Genomic DNA, 21,677 nt, shown 5'->3' on the forward strand with positions numbered 1-21,677 from the left:
GATGCAGAACAGCCAAATTGCTGATCTCGTCTCTCTTCTGGTAATCTATAGTAACTCCTGCGTTTTTCCTGAATGAAAAGTTATGTCTGCTGCAATACATTCCTCATTTGGATCATTTAGGATAAGTTCACAATACATTATTTTGTGTTGACAGTAAACGCAGTAAACTCACGACGCTGGCGTCAGCGCTGAATACCTGTGACGCTATACGTACTGTGCGTAGCCACACTAGATCTACAAATCATGCGGATGGACACTGCATACGGCTTGCGGCTGATCCAGGCTCTCTGAAGTCAGTTGGGCTTGGGTGGCCGGAACTCTGGTCCAGCAGCGACGCAGTCATTACTTGTCGTACATAACTTTGTAACTAAATATAAATGCGGCTTTATAAATATCCCTCTTTGCACTTTTGCTACGAGCGCTTCTAGAGGTATCTCACTGTACAGGTGAGTAAATTAAAAGAGAAGTTAAATGGCCAGGAAGTACACTGACATCTGACAGGCTAGCTAGATAACCTATATAATAGCTAGAAGCTAGCTAGCTGTCAATTTAACATTAGCATAATGCTACGTAAATTCCTGACCTAACTAACATTAATCTGTGAAGTATGTTGGATAGAGTGTTACCTTACTTACATGAAATAAACAAGTTTTACATTTATTTTAAGGGATACTTTCGGTAAAATAGCGGCTGGTGCAGCTAGGAAATTAGCGTGTTAGCTCATGTTAGCCAACATTAACCTAGCTAGCTAGCTAGATTGATAGCTCTGTCTTTGTTATGCTGTGTGTTACCGTAAAGTCATGAGAAAACAAGGAACAGGTACTTTGCGCCAAGTATTAATTGTTTTCATATGACTGGTATTTGAAAATATTAATCGATGTGAGAAGAAGCCACAACCTTCTTCTGTGTTAATGAGGGCGTTCCCAAAACTAGAAACATGAGGAGCATGTCAGGTAGAAACTGCATCAGTCATGGAGTCGCTCGGTTTAAGTACAGTGAACTGTGCTGTACAACATGTATGTCTTTTCAACCAGTGACAGTTCTGTTTCCCTCTGTAGCATGGCAGACTGTAGAGAAGTGGACTGTTCAGTGAATGCGGTGCCTCCCTGCAAGCTTATTGAGGAAGTAGGAGATTCTTGTGCCACAGACTCTTCCAGTTCCAACGCCACCCCAGAGTGTCCCATATGCCTGCAGATCTGCATCCATCCTGTAATCCTCCCATGCTCCCATGTCTTTTGTTTTCTGTGTGTGAAAGGGGCCTCCTGGCACAGCAAGCGCTGTGCTCTCTGCAGACAGGAATTCCCTGATGACTGCCTGGAGCGTCCAGTTCTTCTCTCACCTGAAGAACTGAAAGCAGTAGCTGCAGGATTGAGCCAAACTGGCAGAGTAGGGGACGATTCCCGTGACTATGCATGGTACTATGAGGGCCGCAATGGCTGGTGGCAGTATGATGAGAGGACCAGCTGTGAACTGGAGGAGGCCTTCGCCAAAGGCAGGAAGAGCACAGAGATGCTGATAGCAGGGTTTCTTTATGTGGCGGACTTGGAGAACATGGTGCAGTATCGCCGGAATGAGCATGGCCGTAGACGCAAGATAAAGCGGGACATTGTAGATATCCCCAAGAAAGGAGTGGCAGGACTGAGGTTAGACCCTGAACCTTCCCCCACACCTGCTTTACCAGTTGAAACCCCAGCTGCAAAAGAACGCATTAGCTCAGCTGATGGATCAGATACTGGAGGTCAGTCACACTCTTCAACCTTTGGGATTTTGTCTCTCACCCCCGTTAGACCTTCAGCACTCCTAGGGCGCCATCTCACCAGTCCTCTGTCTCCCTTGCCCTCAACCCTGGAAGAGTCTTTCTCCCAGCTCCTCATCAGCCAGCCAGAGAGTGAAGATGTGGATGAAGATGATGACACACAAACATATGAGTACGCCTCCGGCAACAGCGAGGGTGAAGAGGAAAGGGAGTTAGATAGAGGGAGAGCAGAATTGATGTCACAGACAACAACAAACAGGCAAAGACCACTTAGAGAGACCCAGCCAGCAAGAATGCCTCCAAGAGGTGAACCCTCCAACTCTGCACTGAGTCTCCGCTCACGTAGCCCTGACGGACAGTGCACCGTGACAGAGGTGTGACAATGGGACAGTGTTGCATCTGTCCTGCAGTTCTAAAGCTCTCATCAGTTCAGCAAAAAAAGTTGAAAAACTAGTATGCATCTTTAAAGGTCCCATGGAATGAAAAAATCCCTTTAGTTTGACCTTTATCACTCTTTGTGTTTTCCCGTATCTCCCTTTTGCCAGATAGTATCATACACAATTTTATATCAAAATATACTTGGGGTTTCTCAAAGATCCACCCAATTGATTGTAGTAGTAGTTTTCATCGAGTAAACCGTTTCTTGACATTGGTCACAGCTTAGATGTTAGATGTTAAATTACAAATAAACTTTATTGACAGCTATTTCCACTGCTAACCTATTATTCTGTTATTACTGTCATGCATTTATGTGTAGCTGATATGATTTTTCCATCCAAAATTCATTCATTCAGAAATCCATTAAAAGCGTTAGAACGTTAAGCCATTTCAAGGGACCTTTAACACATTTTAAGGCCTTTTGTTAAAGATAAACAAAAAAATAGTTTCAGACAGCAATATGAGGCAATGTTTGTCATGCATCACTCTCAGCAACACTCTTGTCCAGGCCAAAAAAAATGTTGTAATAAACTGTGGCAACCTCTTGAGTAATGTTAAAATAAAACATATGTCACTGCCTTTATATGAGTTTGCGACATTACAATACAATATCTTTGATACTGAATGTTTTCCTCATGGTTTTCTTGTTTTGAATAATGTGAAAATCAAACTTAAATGTAGCACCTTATGCACCAGTTACAGGGAAGATAAAACTGCTTCTCCTGCTTTGCTGATTAGGTTTTGTGATGTTAGAATCAGGGCCTAAGTAATAGTTATTTAAACTTTGTGTGTGTATGTTTCAAATGGAGAGAGGGAGGCGGCTGCATTCCCTCTATTTTAATGTGACGTGTTTGTGTTGTTGGGAGCGTTGTTGGGTGCTGAAACGCTACTGGCAGAACCACTGGAAAGTACGAGGCTATATATGTAGACAGACACATTTGGATTTCTATTTTTTGTCATAGTACTCTCAACTGGACTACTATCAGAGCTCTGGCATGGACATGTACTTGGACAAAGCAAAGTTGTCCTTACACACTCTTTTTGCTTTCCTCTTTTGCTGCAGCTGCTATGATTTTAACTGAAATTGTCATAGTCGGTGTCTTTATTATCCGAATTACCAAAAACAAACCTCTGTCTGTGTGACGTACCCTCTGTGGTGTTTTTGTGAAGTTATTAAAAGTGTTTGTCTATGATTTAAAATCATATTGGGTTATGTTTTTTAAATAAAGCAATACACAACAGTACAGTTTAATGGGAAAACTGGAAACAGAAGTGTCACTGATCCGTAGCCCTGGTTTTAACATCTTGAATTTTAAAAAAGTGTACTTTTAGGAGTCCAGAGGATGGAGCTGTTGCACAAATGAAATAGACCTTTCCCCACCTGTTGTTTGGGACTGCTGCACAACCTCTAGTGAGGCTACTAGTAAGAGAACTCCACTCAGAACATACAACATAATACATTTACATTTAGTCATTTGGAAGGTGCTTTTATCCAAAGCCACTTACAACTGAGATACAAGGTACAGACAAAGGCAGGGAAACCCTGTTGATTTGGGATAAAAAGTTAATGCTGACCATGACTGACAGAACACAATGCATTACTATGCTGCATAGCTTCAGAGTGGCCTTGCTGACCCCTGTCCACCTCATTAAAACCAGGCGCTTTTAATGTTCTGGCTTAATGGCGTGAATAGAAAAAGAATCGTTTGACATTTTGAGAAACAAGCTTTTGTGCTTTTTTTGCAAGAGTTAAATGCAAAGACATCCCAGCATCTCAGCATAGTACTAGCTTTAACATTCAGTTAACAGCCAGTAAGTCTAAATTGATCAAAATGTCATGTTTAGTTTATGGCTAATGTAAATAATAGATACTAAGCCTAAGGGTTATATTTTGTGATTTTAAGTGAACTGATTTAGAGCAAGAACATCTTTTCTCTCTCCTCTCCCTACAACAGTTGTTATTTTTACAGACTTGTGGCTTTGGTCTTGTCTCATACTGAAAAGAGGACAACATGAATACTTGCTATACAGTTACCAGCGCTGATTGAAGTATATGTACACGTTTGAGGTCTTGTGTGACAGTGCCAAACCAAAGACTACTACCACCAAAGCAGCTGAGCTTCTTTGTTTGCCAACTAAAGAAAACCACAGGCTCAGTGTGTGCAGTTGGGTTGTGACTTGACTTAGAAACAGCCTTTAATGAGCCAGACTTCAGATGGTGTGTTTTTCAATGTTCTGTTGACTGGCAAAAAAAAAAAAAAAATCTGTTGACTGGCAAAAAGATGTCATGGAAACAGAGACTGTATTTAGATGGAACTCGTATGGAGGAGCATTTGGTGGGAGACATGAGCCGTGTGGCACTAATGTGAACTGTATAGTGGATGGTGTTGACAGAGGAACAATGACATTGTTTAAAAGAGGAGAGAAACTGTGTGTTGCTTTGTGTGCATGATAACAAGTCTTGACAGCTTCTGGTTTGGACATGCACTCTATGACAGGGCCAGACATAGTTTCCCTCCTAAAGAGACAGATAGGAGACAACATTTCTATATGTTTTCTGACTCATAACTGCCCTTCAGCTCCCTCATGCGTGCTATCATATCCTGGTCAAATGCCTTCTGTAGCCCAACTCTTCACACTACAGAAAATAAATACACCCCGTCTCCGATCGGTCCACAAATAGTCCTGTCGTACCCACATCTCTCGCCACCCTGAGATCCACAGTAGACCATTGTTGTTGTGTGGATTATTTATGACCTTGTTCGAGTTGAAGTAGACTGACTGGTCATGTTCATTAAGCACGTGTGAAAACTGCTGTTGTTTTCACTTGTACTTATACATTCTGAATATAATGTAGTCGCTATACAACCCTAAAAACCTTGTGTTGGTGTTGATCGTGCAGCTGTGCACGTTGTGTCTATGCCTTTACGTCAGTATTTCTAACCATAATGCTGGGATTCGCAGACAGGGTATCTCACTCATACAGGAGCCACATTTGACCGCACGCCCACTGTAACCGTCATCAACCTAACCCCATTAAAGCCTATCAAGTGACTCCACACTAAGCCCGGTGCTACTGAACCATTTATAACAACGGTGCATCACGTCATTACTACGGTGACTTCTAAAATCATAAAGTCTGTATTGTGGCTGTTCTCTGTTTCTAAATACAGCTAACTGTACGGTCTATTTATGATCGCTTTATCTAATGAAGACCGGGATGGCCAAGGTGGAGAATATGGACAAGCAGAGTATGTTAAGTGGACAGTTTATTATGTACAAGAAGTTTAAAGTATATGTCTGTGAGCGGACAGAAATGTTCTGCAGGAATCTTTTCCTATTAGTTTGCATATTAGTGGCTGATATTTATGTTTTATATACAATTTGCTTTATATACTTAATTTTCATTAAGTCAATTGTCATGTTACTGTTGTAACAGAGGATGTGTTTAATCTTATTTTACACAGCTGCATGAATACAAGCCTGTGTTGTTGATACCATGCATGGTGGGACACATTACATGACCCTAGAGACCACGTCTCTGCACACTTTTAATCTTGTTGTTCAGCCACTTTATTTAAACGTGTGTGTGTGTGTGTGGGCCACAGGCCAGACTGCAGGCTGTGTAGTGGCTCCCAGCTGACCACTCCACTGAATCCAAATTCAAATTGGCCATTTGTCACATGATTAAACAGACCCCTATAGTCACCTCTGCCAGGCAACACCAGCTAATCCCACGAGAGAGCCCTGGTCTTGTTTTGAAAGGTGACACTCAGGAGTTGTCTTTCAAAGAGAAGATATTTGGACCCCATTCTATTTTAATGGAGAGGTCTGAAATTCTCCAGACCCCTTTAGGGTCCTCCTGGCTCTCTTTGATGCTCCCACCTCTTGTACAGCTGCACTCATCATCTGGCATTTGACACGGCCATTTCAGTGGACGGACACGGACGCACTGACAGTTGAGACAGGTGGACAAAGATGGAGCGAGCTGGATCGTGATGCTAGCTCCACAGATCGGACGTTTTGTACTTTGCAGATGCATTGGGTGAAAATGGACATGTAGAGTTGTGGGATTTAAAAGTACACCTTCAGTCTGACGGGGTTGATCCCAGGTTCATAATTTAAACCCTCAACACTTCTGGGGGATGAGCAAGAGTTTAGAAATCCTTGTTGTGCATTTTATTGACAGAAGTGTTAAAGATGAGTAGGCTCAGCAATTCATCAGTATTTTTCAATCCATTGGCTAGCAAATAAAAACAACCTGTTAAAATGGATCCATTTGTTTATGCATGCCCTCACATGTCATGTTTAAGTTGAGAAAAAATGGAAGCACTGTACAACTTAAAAATCTACTAAGATGCATGATCTTTAAGACATGCAAACATCTGTGGTCTGCTAAGTTTCCACAAGGCCACAGATGATTCAGAGAAGGAATCCTGTAAAACATCAGTAAAACAGCTCAGTTCCGGGTCATTGGCCGCTTTTATCTTTAACCGCTTGAACAGGGTGGTCCTGTCGCTCTTCACATTTTTCATTTTTTGTGAGACACGTACATGTTCATACATGTGGCGATCTATTTTGAGTCTCTCAGTAGCAACTGACACGTGGGGAATTTGAGCGTGAACCTCCAACCTCAGCGCCAATGAATGAGAGGTTCGTCGGGACAGCACAAGGGCGGAGGGCATAGATGGGGAACAGGTGGATGTGAGCGAGAAGAGACGCGAAGGAGCATGAGATTCACACGTGCCTCAGACACAATTATGTCAGCCACCAGAGGCTTTTTCAGACAGATGAAATGCTCATAAACACGCATGTATAGAAGTTACATGCAGCCGGTCTGCATGAATAGTCACTTTGAAGTCTGCCTGGCAACTAGAGTGCAGACAAACTCTCACTGAACTTCGACTTGTCAGACTCAGCTGTGGTTTATATGTTTCACATCCAATACTGGAAAAAAAATGCAACTTAATACAATGCAACAAAGAAACAGGGATATAGAAAATCACCACAGACAGACGAATTCCCACTAAGACTCAAAGGTTTTCAATGCTGTCTTTTAATGCTGTAACTCATTCAGAAGTACAGCTCAGCACCCTTGCTCTGATCAGCGCTATGAGAACTGCTTGTACCCAGATGTCATAAATAAGGTTCCACAGTGATACATCTTTATTAAGGGCGTGTATAAGTGTGTACTGCATGTTTGTGCAGAAGAACAGAAGCACTGGTACGTTATGTAACTCGATAGAAACACTCCTAGAAGTTTTTTATGGGTGCTATCTCCTCCAGGGTCAAGGTGGGTGTGATAACTTGGTCTGCTGACGTCAGGGGAGCCATGACTACAGTTGAGCTGCCTGTTCTTGTGTCCCCTTCCTTTCTCTCTCTGTCATCTGTCTTTCTCATGAATAGCCTGTCCAGTCGAGAACATACCAAGCTCTGCCAGACTGTCTCTCTGCTAGGAGTGTCCTCAGTCAGTGATACAACAGGGAGAGAAAAAAAATATACATCAAAGAATGTGTTCATTTTCCTATATATCTTACACTGTAGATGTGCAGTTGAACAGTGAGATCATGCAGGAAGCAGCTTCTGCCGCGAGTGGATTTGTAGCCAACGGGATGCCTCATTAAAATGCCATCATGCAGCCCAAGGAGGTGCCAACCTGTAAGATGATGGGTGAACCTGTAAGACTTTCATGTACAAACTGAGAGTGGAGACAGAAGACGGCAAAGGGGAGAAAAATTGGCTAAAACAAGGTAGCAGGTAGGAAGAAAGAACTGTCTTAGAGAGTAGGAATAAATACGACTTAATGAGGTGCAAAAACAAAATATTAATGGATAGAGGTGATGCGGGTCATGCCGGAGCTGGATTATAAAAAGAGCAAATGAAATAGGGTTAGCGTTAAGATATTACAGAAATCAGGCAGAGATGACGATGAGAAGGATAAAAGGCCAGAAGAGAGGAACCAATGCACCCCTCCCACCCTTTATTTATACCCCCACAGACAGCAGGCTAAGATTTCTGGCACCAAAACACACGTCACGCTTGCTATTTCTGTCGAGGTGCCACATAGCACTGGGAGGTTAGGTGACAGAACTGAGGCATCATGGGGCCAAGGGACTTCCGTATACGCACCCAGCCGTTACATGACATCTCACGCTTTGGCTAAGGCGTGTATGTGCCATGGTACACACACACACACACACATGCAAACGTGCACAGGAGTTGGTCACTTGATGAGAAATGCTCAAGCTGTGTCACTTGAGTTTTTTGTTTCTCACCTTGCCCAGATGAGGAGGTGATAGCAGAGGTTGTTGATGTGTGAGCGAGGAACACAGAGCTTGAAAACTTATCCCGCGTGGTGCACGGTCCCTGCGTGTGTGCCGCACACTGGATATCCTGGTAATGATTGGTAACATAATTGGGTATTTTGCACTGGCAACTAATGTGACTTGAGCTTTCACTGCACTGGCATGCAGGGAGCTGCTGGCATCACATAACCATAAGCTTGACATGCACTAAATCATCAACACCCTTAAAATATGGGTCATCGCTAATGGAACAAGACGATGTAATGCTGTAGTAGAGAGACGCGGAGCCTTTATGTCAAAGCACTGTCATATTTATTACCAAGAAAAAAAAATACAATAAAGGCATATCATAGTCGTTTGTCACAGCTGTTATTTGAACATCATAAATATTTCACTTTGACAATATGATACAGGAAAACATACTGTTGTTGAGCACAGTGGCAACTTAATCCACTCCCACTGGTTGCCAGGTTGTATTTGATTCAATATGGCAACCATGAGGGTAAATCACATGCACCCTCAATCAAGGGCTGCGTGCTAAATCTCATTATTCAGAAAACACCTGAAATCCAATACAAAAAGAGAAAAAAAAAAAAAAAGAGGGAGGAAAGTGAAGAAAACGGCAGAACTGCAACTAAGCAATGCATGATTTGCTTGCGAAGGTTCGGCGCAGAAGAAGCAAAAAGCCACAGCAACACTGGAGAAGGTTTCGTCTTGAACTTGACATCAAGATGAGATCAAGCATTTCTCTGCAGCTCCTTTGAAGCACTTCATTAAAGTCCCAATTATTTACACACAGAGAGGGCGTTAGGTAGGAACCACAGGGAAGGGATCAAGCTTTATTCTTGTGGGACAGTATCACATAATGACAGTCTCAGTCTGAAGAGAATAGGAAAGGAGAGGTCGGTGCTTCACGGAGGGACTCTGTTTTCTGGTCATTGGGCTTGGGGGGGGGGGGGTGGGGCTTGGGGGTCGATACATTAGGCCTGATGGGGCAGTGATCCTGGCAGGTGGGGTGCGACTGGCCCATCTGGATGGAGGTCTCTGATTGGCTGGCCGTGCAGGACGAGAGAAGCTCCTTTTAGGTTTTACTGGTGACGCCTCCACTGGATTTACCTGGACAGAAATATCACAGGATCCACGTCAACTTTTAAATGCATTAGTTACACTTAGAATACATTTAGATAAATGCTGAAATTATTCTAACTACCTGCTGTGGCTCCTGTCTGTAGGCTGTGGGTCCTGTTCTGGGACTAGAGCTGTATTCATGTTGGATATCCAGCATGTCCAGCAGCTCAATGAGTCCTTCATCTGTCACCTGGCCACAGCCTGGCATCTCCTGTGCCACTAACCCACCCCTCTGGATCCTCTGAGGTCCAGATGAAGCACGTGAGACCCTGTAGTCCATTTTGAGATTCGTATATTCGTGTCCAGACTTCCTTCCTCCATCTCTGTCTGCCCCACTGTTCGACCTGGGTGTAAGCTTTGGGCTCCCTGCCACCTGTGATCTCCTCTGGGACTGCTGGGAATTGGGCTGGGACCCTTTAGAACTGTTATAGCCCCCTCTCTGATCCTTATGGTTCTGTCTAACAGAGTCTGATGGTAACTCCCGTTCTTGGCCAGGCTCTATCTGTGCTGTCAGCACGTTGGAATCTGTATGACATTTTTGGGGGGGCACGCGCACGGGCGCCCTGCTGGCGACTGTAGCAGCTCCAACAGCTTTGCGTTGACAGCTAGGGGTAGGGCATTTTAGCTCTGGGATCTGGCCCTGAGGGGTCACCACCCCTGACTCAGTGAGCAGTTTCCCCTCATTTTCCTGCAGCATGGCTCCAAACTTCCTGAGAACATAGGGGCTGCTACACTTCTTTTCTCCAACCACTGGACTATAAAACTTTCTGTCCTGAGCGGGAGACTCTGTAACTGGAAGTTGTACAACAGCAGTGTCCCTTTGTCCAAGAGGAGGCTTGGCACCTGTGTTTTCTTTGTTGGGACAACTCTCTTTGCGCGGGCAGCTCTTTATGTGGGAAACTCGGTTCTTCCTGTTTTCAGTCTCCTCAAAACTGCTTGGAAACTGCTGTTGACCAACCCTAATGTAATAATAATAAAAGAATAATCAGAAACACACTAAATATAGAATGATGTACATGATGTACATGTCCAAGGTACAAAAAGCTTTACCTTTCATTCACAGATATTCTTCTGATTTCATCCTGGTATGCAGGGATGTCCTGGCTCACTTTGACTTTGTCGCTGAAGTGCTAAGAGAGATAGATAGAAGTATATTTCATATTTAAAAGACTTAAATTAGACTTTGCTCCATCAGAATCTCTTGTAAGGTTTCCTTTACTGTGCCGCACTAAAATCGACTCTTGATTATAACTCAATATAGCACAGCTGAAACTATTCTGATCTACTGTACTTTCATGTTGCCAGTGCACATTTCACATAAATCAGAACCATCCTGGCTGCTCTATTAGGAAGACCACAGTGAGAGTATGTCAAACTAAGTCCTATCTGGTAAACTGTCTGTGTAAGCAGACTTTAAGGAACCAGCTAACTGTAATCAATATGTTCCTGACTGAACACCAGCTTTGACTCTTAGCACGTCCACATATCTGGTTTCTTCAGATGTGCAAATACCAATAGAAGCACAAGGCAGTGAAGTGACTTTCCCTTCTACTTACCACGTGGCGAGCTCCATTGTTTTTCTGGCTCAGTTCTTTACCCTGGCCCAAATAATCCTGCAGTAAGTCTCCAATCTCTGAGACGCCGGAGCCATTCTGCTGACTCACAGGGTAGCTGCACCCACTGGTGTCGTAGCTACAAGCGTTACTATAGTGATGCGTCGTAGCTCCGGGGTGACTCTTGCTGTGATGGCTGGGTAAATAAAGGCCATTGCTCTGGTGCCGAAAGCCACACTCCAACTCGGTACCATTCTTTGGGTTCTCAGTGGTGACGTCGTTTGCTCCTCTGCGGGCCTGAACTTCAGTGTACAACTGAAATTTGAAAACATGAACAATTATCTGCTGACTTCTTGTTAATTGTGATTTCCTTAGATACTCCCTACACGTGCATGACATGCAAACCACAGCTCAACAACAGAGTCTATATTAACACAACAAAGTCTTATAATTATCACAAACTATTGCGCAACCCAATCCATATTTACGATGAGCACATTATTCCACTTTACACTAGCATCTGTTTCCCGCCGCAACCTTTACCGCCCCCTTTAGCATCCGCTTTCACACTGTGTGTGCTAGAGAAACTATGTGTGTGTGTGTTTAGCGCGTCTGTCCGCACATCACATTTTAATTAGCTTGTTAACATTTGTCTGTATCATTGGTGCAACAAGGCCACATGCTGCCAGTAGTTTATTATAGAGCACAAGCAGAAACATGTGCAACACACACAAACACACACACACACATTACACCAATTAACACTTGACCTGGAAACAAAACATTTGAAGCATGAAGCTTTGGTGTGAGACAAAGCAGTGACAGTGTTTGAGGATCATTAGTAAACCAAAGCCTTCGGTAAATCAGATCATAACACAAACACAAGCTGTTTCAGAATCAAGAATTCTTATTTTATTTAATATCAAGAAGTTTTATTAAGAATTTTTCTCTGTATCTCTACATCATTCCAAAACAATGGGCCATTTCAGTTATTATAGACCAAAGTGCATCTTTACCTCTTCAATTTTCCTCTGGATGTCCTGTAGCTGGTCTTCCCACTCCTGCATCTCAGAATCAAAGTTGTCCATCTGCTCGGTCCTCTGTTGCCCCCAGCCTCGGCCGCTGTGCTCCAGCCCACGTTCCAGATCAATGGCTGCCATAGTGCAGGCCGATCAATACCCGGAGACCGTTTTAAATGGCAATTAGCTCTTTCTGCTGTTTCACTTCTCTGTCAGAGGTCACTGTATGGTTGGCAGCGAAGGACGGACGAATTGATGACCTGGAAATACTATAAAGACAAACAGCAGAGAGACAAAAGAAAGGGCTGTTAGAAATGCACGCCCCAAATGTAGTATATAAGCCTACATATCCATGTGTGGACAGCACTGCAAAGTGTTTAGACTCTTGCTCATTTTGACCTCCAACCTGCTGCTGCACATCTCGTGACATAAGAAGAAAAAAAAAAATGTCAAGCATGCACAGGCCATTTTCTTGGACCCTGACTCAGTGGTGCACAGATGGCATCAGTTGGACACGGTGCTGTTCAACACAGAAACATCTGGACCATTTCTGTCTGTTGAGTCACAGATTTAACACCGATTAGATCACTGGACCAGATCATCGGCTGGGCTATTACAATAAAGTTTTTTTTTTGCCTTCTTAACGAAACCAGAGTTCAACATCAAAATATCTTCTTTATACCTATGTTGACATTCATGACTGGCATGGTGGTGAACTGGTAAATAAACTGGTCACTTGTTGTTGGTGGTGTTGTTGCTGTTGCCATCACTAGTTATCCTGATGGCCACTTCCCTCCCACCTGTGATGTAAGACTAGAGATATTAATAATCTTGTAACTATGCATAATAAACCGGTTGCGCGGCGCGGGACGCAGGACACAGCAAACAACACCATAAACACAACTAAACACATAAATAAACACAACTTGACCACTGACAAGTCAGCGCGCTGCAAACTTGAGCTATTATTTCAGTAATATTCTCAGGTTTTAAGCCTCTTTATTGGCTACTGGTCATTTAAATGCACATTATCAAACCAGAGCCTTACCTTCCTTTAGATTAGTTTTCTCTACCCTCCAGTTTTAGTCCTCAGCCTGGTCTAACACCTGCTCCAGCATCTCCCACACATTCGCTCCGTTCGTCGCCAAACGCTCAAGTCCCTCTCGATCCGCTGCTTCCCCGTCACTTTTCCTCCGACCGTGTTACGTAAAACCCCTCAGACTAGATTTAAAGGGGCCCCCTCTTCTCGTTATCACTCCCCGATTGTGGAGCTTAAGTCCGCAGCAGTTTGGCAAAAGCGTAAACAACGTGTGTTCCAGCTGGGGTCCCCGGCCTTTATACGCTCCCCGGGGTTTACGCGGGCGCGACATTGGAGCCGGGATCAAATATCATAATGTCAAATTTATTCCAGCATTTGAAGTCTCCATGGGACAACTGTCGTCACCGGGACACTGGCTATAATTACTGGGGCTCACGGAGAGAGGGAAAGTGTTTACATAGCTATTTCAGCTGCTGCAGCCCCGCAGCCAATAGGCTTCTCTGTTGCTACTCTGCTTTAGGATGCTTGGCAGACTTTGTCTTGTGATTATATTCTACTGCACATCTTCTTTTTTTTTTTTTTTTTTTTACCAGGGGATGCCAGATGGGTGCTGGTGACACAGTGAGCAACAATGTGTCACAGTGACTAATATCTTTATCAGAGGAAGTCACGAAGAGGAGGCTGCCAGGAGGTACCTGACAAATGTTGAGGTGGTTTTTACAGTTCAAATAGTAGTTTTCAAAATTTTACAACAAATTATATCAGCTACCTATAAAATAAACACAAACCACATACAGTAGGCATCACATACATTATGTTGTCAAACTGTCCCCTGGAGCCCAATGTCCTGAAGTAACCTGAACTTCCTGCAGCAGTGACCTCTGGAGACAGGTGCTAATGTTCATCTACTACACCATCACTTATTGATGATTGCCTCTAATTAGGAGCCCTGCTGAGGATTATGAAGCCACTGGACCACATCTGACATTTGGCACTTCATCATTCTTTCCAGTGTAAACTCTCAGGATTATCACCATTATCGCTCCACCTGTTGTTGTGCTCCCTAATAAAATGTCAGGAGTTAAGAAGAAGGACACGAACAAACTAAACTTTAGCCGCACTGTACCTCGAGGAAACAGCGGCAGGTTGGCGCAGCAGCTGTTGATCTGAAAGACAAAAAAGTGACTGTTGCCATAAACTGTTGCAAGAGAAACTATCTTTAGAATCAGTGTTAAACCAGGTGATTTAGGTTTCCTATTAGTTTTCTATTTGTATTTTACTCTAATGTCTTTTCAACTATGCTGCCAATAAGCATCTATTACTTATTACAGTGAAACTCACCTTCCTCAGGGAGTGATGGGCGCATTAATGGGTTATGAGCAACGTAGACGCCGGTGTCAAACCTTAGCCGCACTCTCTTGTATGTGAGTGCAAGCGCTGAGCTTTTCCTGTACTTCTGGTTACCTTGGCAACAAATAATTTGGGGAGTCGAGAAATCAACACAGCAAAAAAACAAAAAAAACAGAAACAAAAAAACAAAAACAAATGAGGGATGGTGTAAATTAAGGGAAGGCGAACATCACAGAACAAAGAAAAGAGTAAAAAGAAAGACTAGTTTAAAGATGGTGGCATAAGAGAGAGATGAGAATAACACAAGTATGAGGATGAGCAAAATAATGGGCTGGAACATCTGGGCGGACGGAGACGGACGAACCGTAACAAACAGGAGGTTGGTTCAAGCGAGAAAAAGGAAGAAACAGTCAGTTGGAGACATTTCATAAACCACCATGAAACTTGTAAGCACTTTTGGTCTTTCTCTCACCGACAGCGGCTCCTCTGTCTCCCTGTCCTCCAGCCGGGGCACTTCCAGTCTGTCTATGAAGGCCTGCAGTTCTTTCCGGAAGGCCTTCATCTGGGCATTAATGCGATAGAGCAGCTCATGTTCCCTGATCCTGCTCCCATCATCATCTGCACCCTCCTCCCCTCCTCTCCCGAACAGCAGGTCACTGTTTGAAACGTAGACTCTTGCCTCCGATATAATGGCGGCTGTGTCAGCGATGAGCCTGTCGATGGTCCGAACAAGCCTCTCTGCTTCCACGCGGATGTCGATCATCTGCTGCCTGTCACGCAGGCTACACCGGCCACCGGACAGGAAGTGGGCCAAGGCAGAGGAGGAGGCCCCCTCGGGCCCAGTGGGCGTGTAGATGCCCCGTGTGGGCGTCAGGCAGCGGCTGCTGCCGTTATTGTTTCTGACCTCATCTGAGTCACTCTCTCCGCCCACAGGGCCCTCGCGTTTGCGGTGAGGTGGGAGGAGGCGGGAGGTGGAGTCCTCATCACTCTCGCGGCGACCACTTGTTGCCCCACCTGCGTCGCTTTCTGCATCGCTGTCCCGAGGGCTTGGCCGCAGGGAGAGATGGGAGGCTAGGTCGTAGCGCTGCATGTTAGAGAGGAGCACGCGGTTCTCGTACTGCAGCTGCATGACCTGAAAGGAAAGAATGGTGGTGGTGAGAGAGCATGGCTCTGTGGACGGCCATGTTGGACCAGCTGATTTTTAATGGACTGCTATGATATTAATAAAATAGATGTTCCCCAAAAATAGTATTTCTGGATATTTTGTGCATTGTGCATCTTTCCTACCTTTCCACTTAGGTCATTAATCTGCAGCCTTGCTGCCTTTAACTCCTCCTGGAGGGCTTCTGCCTTTGCTCCATCAATGCCTCCACCCCCTGTGACTCCGTGTCTAGCGCCTCCCTCGTGGGTCCCGGCTTTAAAGCGTAACTTATTCAGCTCTGCAGTGACCCTCTTGTTTTGTTCTTCAGCATCAGCTAGGTTCCTCCTAAGAAGCTCCGCCTCGTCCTCCACCAGCTGCAGCTGCTGTCTTAGCTCTGTCAGATCATCGCCCAGACCTCGGCCCGCACCTGGCCCACCCGTGGCTCCACATCCGGAGCTTCCAGCTCCTTCTCCTTCACCACGGAGGTCATCGAGCTCAGCCCTCAGGCCACGGTTCTCAACCTATGGGAAAGAAGGTGACCTGCTCAAAAAAAAAAATCACTCAACCTCCAACTCAAAACCCAACGTAGCATGTCTGCTCTTACCTCCAGCTCAACTATTTTCCTCCCAAGAATGTTGGCCTCCTCCTCCACCAGGCGGAGCCGCAGCTTCAGCTCAGATTCACGGGTGGTGGGCGGCCCTCCAGCCTCTCCTTTAGGATGGGTGCTGTCCAGTTCTCCATAGAAGGAGCGGTACTTCTGCAGCTCTTGCTCTAGACGGTCCTTCTCTTTGTCAATCTTGGCCGTCTTCTTCCTCATGAGCATGGCTTCCTCCTTGATGAAAGCTAACTGGCACTTTAGATCCTCATTGTCCTCCTGAAGCACAGAGAGAATCGACACTGTAAATACTGATGTGTATTTACGTAGGAACAGTTCCAGCTTAATCCTAAAGTTCACAAAGTTGCTCTCTGCAATAAGACATAAAGACGGAAGGATTTAAGATTAAAGTAAGAGAAGATTTTGTGCCGCAGTCTTTCTGAGCCAAAATGTCATCTATCATTGGACCGAGAGCATGTTTGATGTCCACTAAGTCTCAAGTAATTTCTGGGGCTCTGCAGGCTTCGTGCTTTCATTTAAATATGCTTTCATTTCTTTTAAATGACTGCAGCACTGGCTTTGGTCTCTTATGGCCTGAGGAAAAAGTGAAATGCTTAAACTGAGAGCATTATATAAGGATGTAAGCTAAACCTGCAGGATCTGCTGCGTGTATTTGAGTCGGGAATCCCATGCTGTACATATGCCTGATGAGTCTTCTTAGGTATAGTGGACGAGGGCGAAAAGAAAATAAATAATTATTCAGAGATTAGCTCTTAAAGTGCTGTCCTGTCTCCTCTGTGCCCAGTTCCAGATTAGCTAGAAAGTAATATAAGACAGCACGTCTTCCTTGTATGTTTCCTGATGATTTACCTCGAGTGATGTGATTTTTTTTATTTAAAAAAAGACGGAAAACTATTTCTTCAGTTGAAAAACCATTTTACCTCAGTTGGAGTCTGTGCGGCTTTCTTCTCAGTCTTCTGGATGTCCTTGCTGCCTCTTCTCTTTTGAGACTATTGGAATGGAAATAGCAAATTGTTTAAATTTCAAATGTTTAATTTTGGAAATTGACAGAAGAATGAAAACTTCAAAAAGTTCAATACATCATTTACAACTCAGTTTAAAGTGAACTAAATATAAACAGAGATCATTGGCTGTCTGATAACTCAAGCAGCACATTAAATTAGTGGATATGATGTAGACAGATGTGGATACGTGCGTACTTACCTCTTTGGTTTTGTCTAGTTCGTTCTGCAGAGCTTGTTTGGTCACTTCCACCTCGATGAGTTTCTGTCTCAGTTTTTCATTCTCCTCCTCTGTCTTTGTCCGTTTCTCCTCCACCTTCTCCAGCTCATGGTGCAGCCTCACAGACACGTCCTTTGCTACCTGCAGGGATTTTAGTGTCATTTAAAACTGATCTTCCTTTTAGTGTCGTATTTTATGTTGAGTGACTTGATTATTATTAAAACAACCGAGCAGTGGGGAGGAACAGTAAACCCACTTCCCTCTCTCCTCTACCTTCAGGTCCTGCTCCAGACTCCTGAGCAGCTCTTCATCGATCTCTCCCGCCTGGGCGTAGCGCAGCCTCTTCCTCTCAGCCTTCCTCAGACGATACTGCAGGATCCGGCAGTTCTTATTGGCTCTCTCCAGCTCGCGCCTCATCTCCTGCAGCTGACAAGTGTCTTCCTCGTAGAAAGTGTCTCTCATCTCGTCCATCTCGGTCCTCATCTCTTCAATCTCACACTAGGGGAACCGTGGAAAAAGATGATATTTTATGTTCCCAATTGGCTCAGATTACGATCTAATGTGGATAATCTGCTGTTTTGAGAGTGCACTGATGGAGAGAAGCATGTTTTACACATGAACCAAATCCTTTCAGGACATTTCAGTGCCACAGACTCAACATTGAAGCTGTTGGCTGTGTTGGTGGGCCCTTCTGAACATCATCATTGATCAATACGTTATTGCTCATAGGCAGCCGGTGTATTTTCAGTTTAGTTCTTTGGTTTATGTTCTTGACAAATCAATTCATGCTTAGCTGTCAATCTTCCAGGTCATTAATGACATTACAAACATAACACAGAGTCCAGAATAAGAGGTTTTATGACCACGGCCTTCCATTAATTTTCTACCACCCTAAAAGGCCCATGAAAACCAAATGTGGACTGTGGTTTTATTTTATTGGTTTTTAATATATTCTATCTGGGTTCCTCCCAGGTTATGACAGCACACCGAATAGCACAACAACTACAATGTCACAAACCTTGAGATCCTCATTTTCCTCCAGCAGCCTCTCCATCTCGTCCTGAAGGGCCTGGTCCTGCTGTGTCACGGACCCCGCCTCTGTCGCCTCCGCAGCCGTCTCCGGCTCTCCCCGCTCGGCCTCCTCCGGCCCCACGTTTTCCGCCTTGCTTTGCATCTTGCCCCCGCTTCTCTTCAGCCTCTTCTGCAGATGGAAGTGAATCAGTTCAGCCTGTAAGCATCCTCCTTTCCACAAGCCCAAACCGAGGCCCGCTCCGCAGCCCGCTGTGGCGCCGCCTCGCTCCCCGGTGCTGCCCTCCTCTCTGGGTTTCTTCGCTTTCTCCTTCACGGAAGACGACGAGGACAAACACGGGTTGGAGTCGCCCTTAAGGAAAGGTAAGCGTAAAGCAGCACGACGGGCTGGTAGAAGCGGCTGTGTCGCTTCCTCTCCGACAGCATCCGCCCTGTTTGCTCTGACTAGATCAGCTTCAGCACCACCCGTGTGAACAGCTGCCCCGCCGCGGCTCTCGGGCTCCCTCTCCCTTCCGTCTGCCGTCCTCTGGCTTCCATACACCGGGGTGTTCCTGCTCCTTCCTGCAGAAAGAGGAGATCTGGACCTGCTTGTGCGCCTGGGGACGCGCCTAGTTGCCCCTTCCTGGGCTCCAGCCGCTGAGGATGCCCGGTGTTGCCTCCTCCTTCCTGCACTGTTGTCTGCCGACGGTGGAGGATCTGCAGCGCCGCTGGCGGCAGGCTTCATCCTGTGCTCCATGAAAGTGAGCTCCGAGTAGACAGTTTGAGAATGAGGCAATAAAACCGGCCTGTGCAGAATGTTTTTAATCACACAGCCGTGGGAGTTTAACGCTGTCCACTTTAAACAGAGCTCAAGCATAAAACTTTGACTTGGAGGAAGACGCTCACAGCAGGGAGGCCACTAGATGGCGCTTTTCTCCATGACTTTCTCTGCAGCTCTGACCCATGGCCTTACTTCAAGAGAGCTGTCTTATGCATCCTAACTATTAAAGGTGGACTGTGGACTACTAACGCATATATTTTCTAATTAAAGTCCAAACATACATTTTCTAAGAGGGTCCATATGGTGGGAGAGGTCTTACCGCAGAGCACTGTGCAGAGTCGCTGACACAGGGCACCACCAGGCACTGCAGGGCACGGGCCGCGTGACGTCACGACGCACGTCAGAGCTGGAAAAGCCCTCTCTATCCCCTCCCCAATAAAATTATTTATTTTTACCAGAATAACTACAGTAAACTATTGTGCTGCTAAAACAATACAGAAATAATTCAAAAATAAAAAGCCCAAACTCATCAACAGTTTTATTGGCTTGTGATTGTCATATATATTATAGTCCGAGCCCCCTTTGTGTTTTACAGTGTAATTGAAAATATAAGTACATTGCATAGCCTATATGACAACAAAAGCTCACTAACTGAACTACACTGTAAATGACAATGCTGTCTTTGCTGAGGATTTCAGTGAATTGCAGTGCTTTTACAATATTCAGATACACCATGTCTCATCCGCTTCTGAAAGGATTCACATTTTTAGGCTCCTCTTTCCATGTGTATCTGAACCACAGATTTCAGCCCCAGCAGGGGGTGCTCCCCACACACAAAACGTCCTCAGGGCAGATTGGAGTTTGAGTCAGTCAGTTTGTGCAACACAGATGGAGGCACAGGCCACCGGGGACATAAAATCAGTCCTGGAGTTTCAACCCAGCTATCACTCAATTCCTTGTCCATGTTATGAACAACAACATATTCCTTATTCTTCCCCACATCCTTTCTTTATTTACATGTGGTATATCCCTGCATGAAAGTAACACCATCAATGGCAAAAATCTAAACCCTAACAATAATCATCATTCACAGGTCACTACTTTTAGATTAAGATTTATGTACCTGGCCTTAGTTAAGTAGCTGCTACCTGTGTTCAGTCTGCAGGACTTGGATTTGGACCGAAAATTTACATTATCAGTCTGGCTCAGGATGGACATCCAGTGAAACGCTGACTGTTTCCACACTGTTAGGATAGAATTAGCTCCTTAGTCATATAATTGGTAATGAGATGAGTGAGTGACAGGTCGGGTTTGCAGGGATTTAACCCCTGCAAACTGACCCTTCAGTCTCCAACAGACTAGCCTTTTTAAAAGATTGAGTGGGTCAGTCCACTGTCACAAAACCCCAAATGTGTACTGTGCACTATTGTGCTATATTATCAAAGACAAGGACAAGATGATATGTTTGTGAACTAACAATGTGTCTTTTATTTAAATATTATTTCTGTGATGCAGGGATATTTTACATAAACACTCTGTGCCCAAGGTCATACAGCATGTCATGTATGTTTCTGCAGCAGCAGCAGTGCAGGTTATAGTGACCTGTAAAATGCCCTTGATAGAAAAGCCTTGGTCCTCCTGCAATCCTCTTAGTCCCTGGCTTAGATCCCTCTATGTCCGCAAGGAGGACAAACACGTCCCCTCTCTTTCCTCTGATCTAGTCTATCATTTGCATCTACACCCTTGTAATTCGGTGTTGCTTCCATTGCCACCCTTGTGCCAGGGTGCAAAAGACAGGTGTTGGCGCACCAAGGTAAGATGAAGGAAAACAAAGGTGAGCATGATAAACAAGATGGATGGGCAAGGTTGTGTGAACTGTAGCTAAGGATAGAAAAAAAAGTCTAGGTGGAGACATGAAGAATGAACACAAACAGGATGGGTTTGGACTACAGCTTTTAGCAAACAGGAAAGAGATAGTGCATGAATAATTTACTAGCTGCCATTAGTGAATCCACACTGTGGTGAAAGAACAGGAGTTGCAGTGTGTTTGTCACAGGCTAAAAAAAAAAGGGGTTTAGGCGAAAAATCCTGAAATGAACCAGGATGCTAAATTGCACCACACCATTACCACTCGTGTTTCTGTAAAAATAATATTAATCTTTGATGCCAAACGTGAACTAATCCATTCAGTTTCAGAATTAAGGTAGCGACCTGATGGCAGATTAGTAAAGGGTTCTCTCCAGTGACCTGCTTTCCTGGGTAACTCATGGAGTGACGTGGAAATAAGCTCTTTGGGAGCTAAAGCCAATTTACCCCCAAAGA

The 21,677-nt window shown here is 44.7% G+C and overlaps 3 protein-coding genes across 4 annotated transcripts; 1 reads left to right on the forward strand and 2 right to left on the reverse strand.

Moving 5' to 3' along the window:
* Positions 1-293: 293 nt before the first annotated feature.
* Positions 294-3,397, forward strand: LOC113149362 (E3 ubiquitin-protein ligase rnf146-like). The gene is made up of 2 exons (XM_026341451.1): positions 294-446; positions 1,059-3,397. The coding sequence occupies exon 2, from the start codon at positions 1,060-1,062 to the stop codon at positions 2,134-2,136; it is 1,077 nt and encodes a 358-aa protein (XP_026197236.1). The 5' UTR covers positions 294-446; position 1,059; the 3' UTR covers positions 2,137-3,397.
* A 5,411-nt stretch (positions 3,398-8,808) lies between these two features.
* On the reverse strand, positions 8,809-14,686 carry LOC113149013 (serine/arginine repetitive matrix protein 1-like). 2 transcript variants are annotated; one of them, XM_026340821.1, is made up of 7 exons: positions 14,580-14,686; positions 14,365-14,404; positions 12,197-12,468; positions 11,184-11,495; positions 10,678-10,757; positions 9,710-10,586; positions 8,809-9,615 (listed from the first exon to the last, which is right to left on the reverse strand). In XM_026340821.1, exons 3-7 carry the CDS (start codon positions 12,338-12,340, stop codon positions 9,358-9,360), a joined length of 1,671 nt encoding a protein of 556 aa, XP_026196606.1. In that variant the 5' UTR covers positions 12,341-12,468; positions 14,365-14,404; positions 14,580-14,686; the 3' UTR covers positions 8,809-9,357. The 2 variants fall into 2 exon arrangements, with proteins under 2 accessions (XP_026196606.1, XP_026196605.1); XM_026340820.1 differs by lacking the exons at positions 14,365-14,404; positions 14,580-14,686 and adding an exon at positions 13,248-13,491.
* Positions 14,687-14,797: 111 nt separating this feature from the next.
* Positions 14,798-19,335, reverse strand: LOC113149505 (protein SOGA3-like). Its single transcript, XM_026341671.1, has 8 exons — positions 18,585-19,335; positions 17,840-18,064; positions 17,549-17,707; positions 17,266-17,334; positions 16,334-16,603; positions 15,876-16,250; positions 15,061-15,720; positions 14,798-14,928 (listed from the first exon to the last, which is right to left on the reverse strand). Exons 1-8 carry the CDS (start codon positions 19,329-19,331, stop codon positions 14,818-14,820), a joined length of 2,616 nt encoding a protein of 871 aa, XP_026197456.1. The 5' UTR covers positions 19,332-19,335; the 3' UTR covers positions 14,798-14,817.
* Between the last annotated feature and the right edge of the window lie 2,342 nt (positions 19,336-21,677).

The sequence above is a fragment of the Anabas testudineus genome, chromosome 24 (genome assembly GCF_900324465.2).
Source record: "Anabas testudineus chromosome 24, fAnaTes1.2, whole genome shotgun sequence".
Lineage (NCBI taxonomy): Eukaryota > Metazoa > Chordata > Actinopteri > Anabantiformes > Anabantidae > Anabas > Anabas testudineus.

What these genes read in the sequence shown, in the direction of transcription:
- LOC113149362 (XM_026341451.1), top strand. Translation starts at nt 1,060, where the DNA reads ATGGCAGACTGTAGAGAAGTGGACTGTTCAGTGAATGCGGTGCCTCCC.
- LOC113149013 (XM_026340821.1), bottom strand. Translation starts at nt 12,340, where the DNA reads ATGGCAGCCATTGATCTGGAACGTGGGCTGGAGCACAGCGGCCGAGGC. An exon ending in ACAATGGAGCTCGCCACGTG is followed by an intron (nt 10,758 to 11,183) that starts GTAAGTAGAAGG and finishes TATCTCTCTTAG; the next exon opens with CACTTCAGCGACAAAGTCAA. An exon ending in AGAATATCTGTGAATGAAAG is followed by an intron (nt 10,587 to 10,677) that starts GTAAAGCTTTTT and finishes TTATTACATTAG; the next exon opens with GGTTGGTCAACAGCAGTTTC.
- LOC113149505 (XM_026341671.1), bottom strand. Translation starts at nt 19,331, where the DNA reads ATGGAGCACAGGATGAAGCCTGCCGCCAGCGGCGCTGCAGATCCTCCA. An exon ending in AGGAAAATGAGGATCTCAAG is followed by an intron (nt 18,065 to 18,584) that starts GTTTGTGACATT and finishes CGGTTCCCCTAG; the next exon opens with TGTGAGATTGAAGAGATGAG. An exon ending in TTAATGACCTAAGTGGAAAG is followed by an intron (nt 15,721 to 15,875) that starts GTAGGAAAGATG and finishes CTTTCCTTTCAG; the next exon opens with GTCATGCAGCTGCAGTACGA.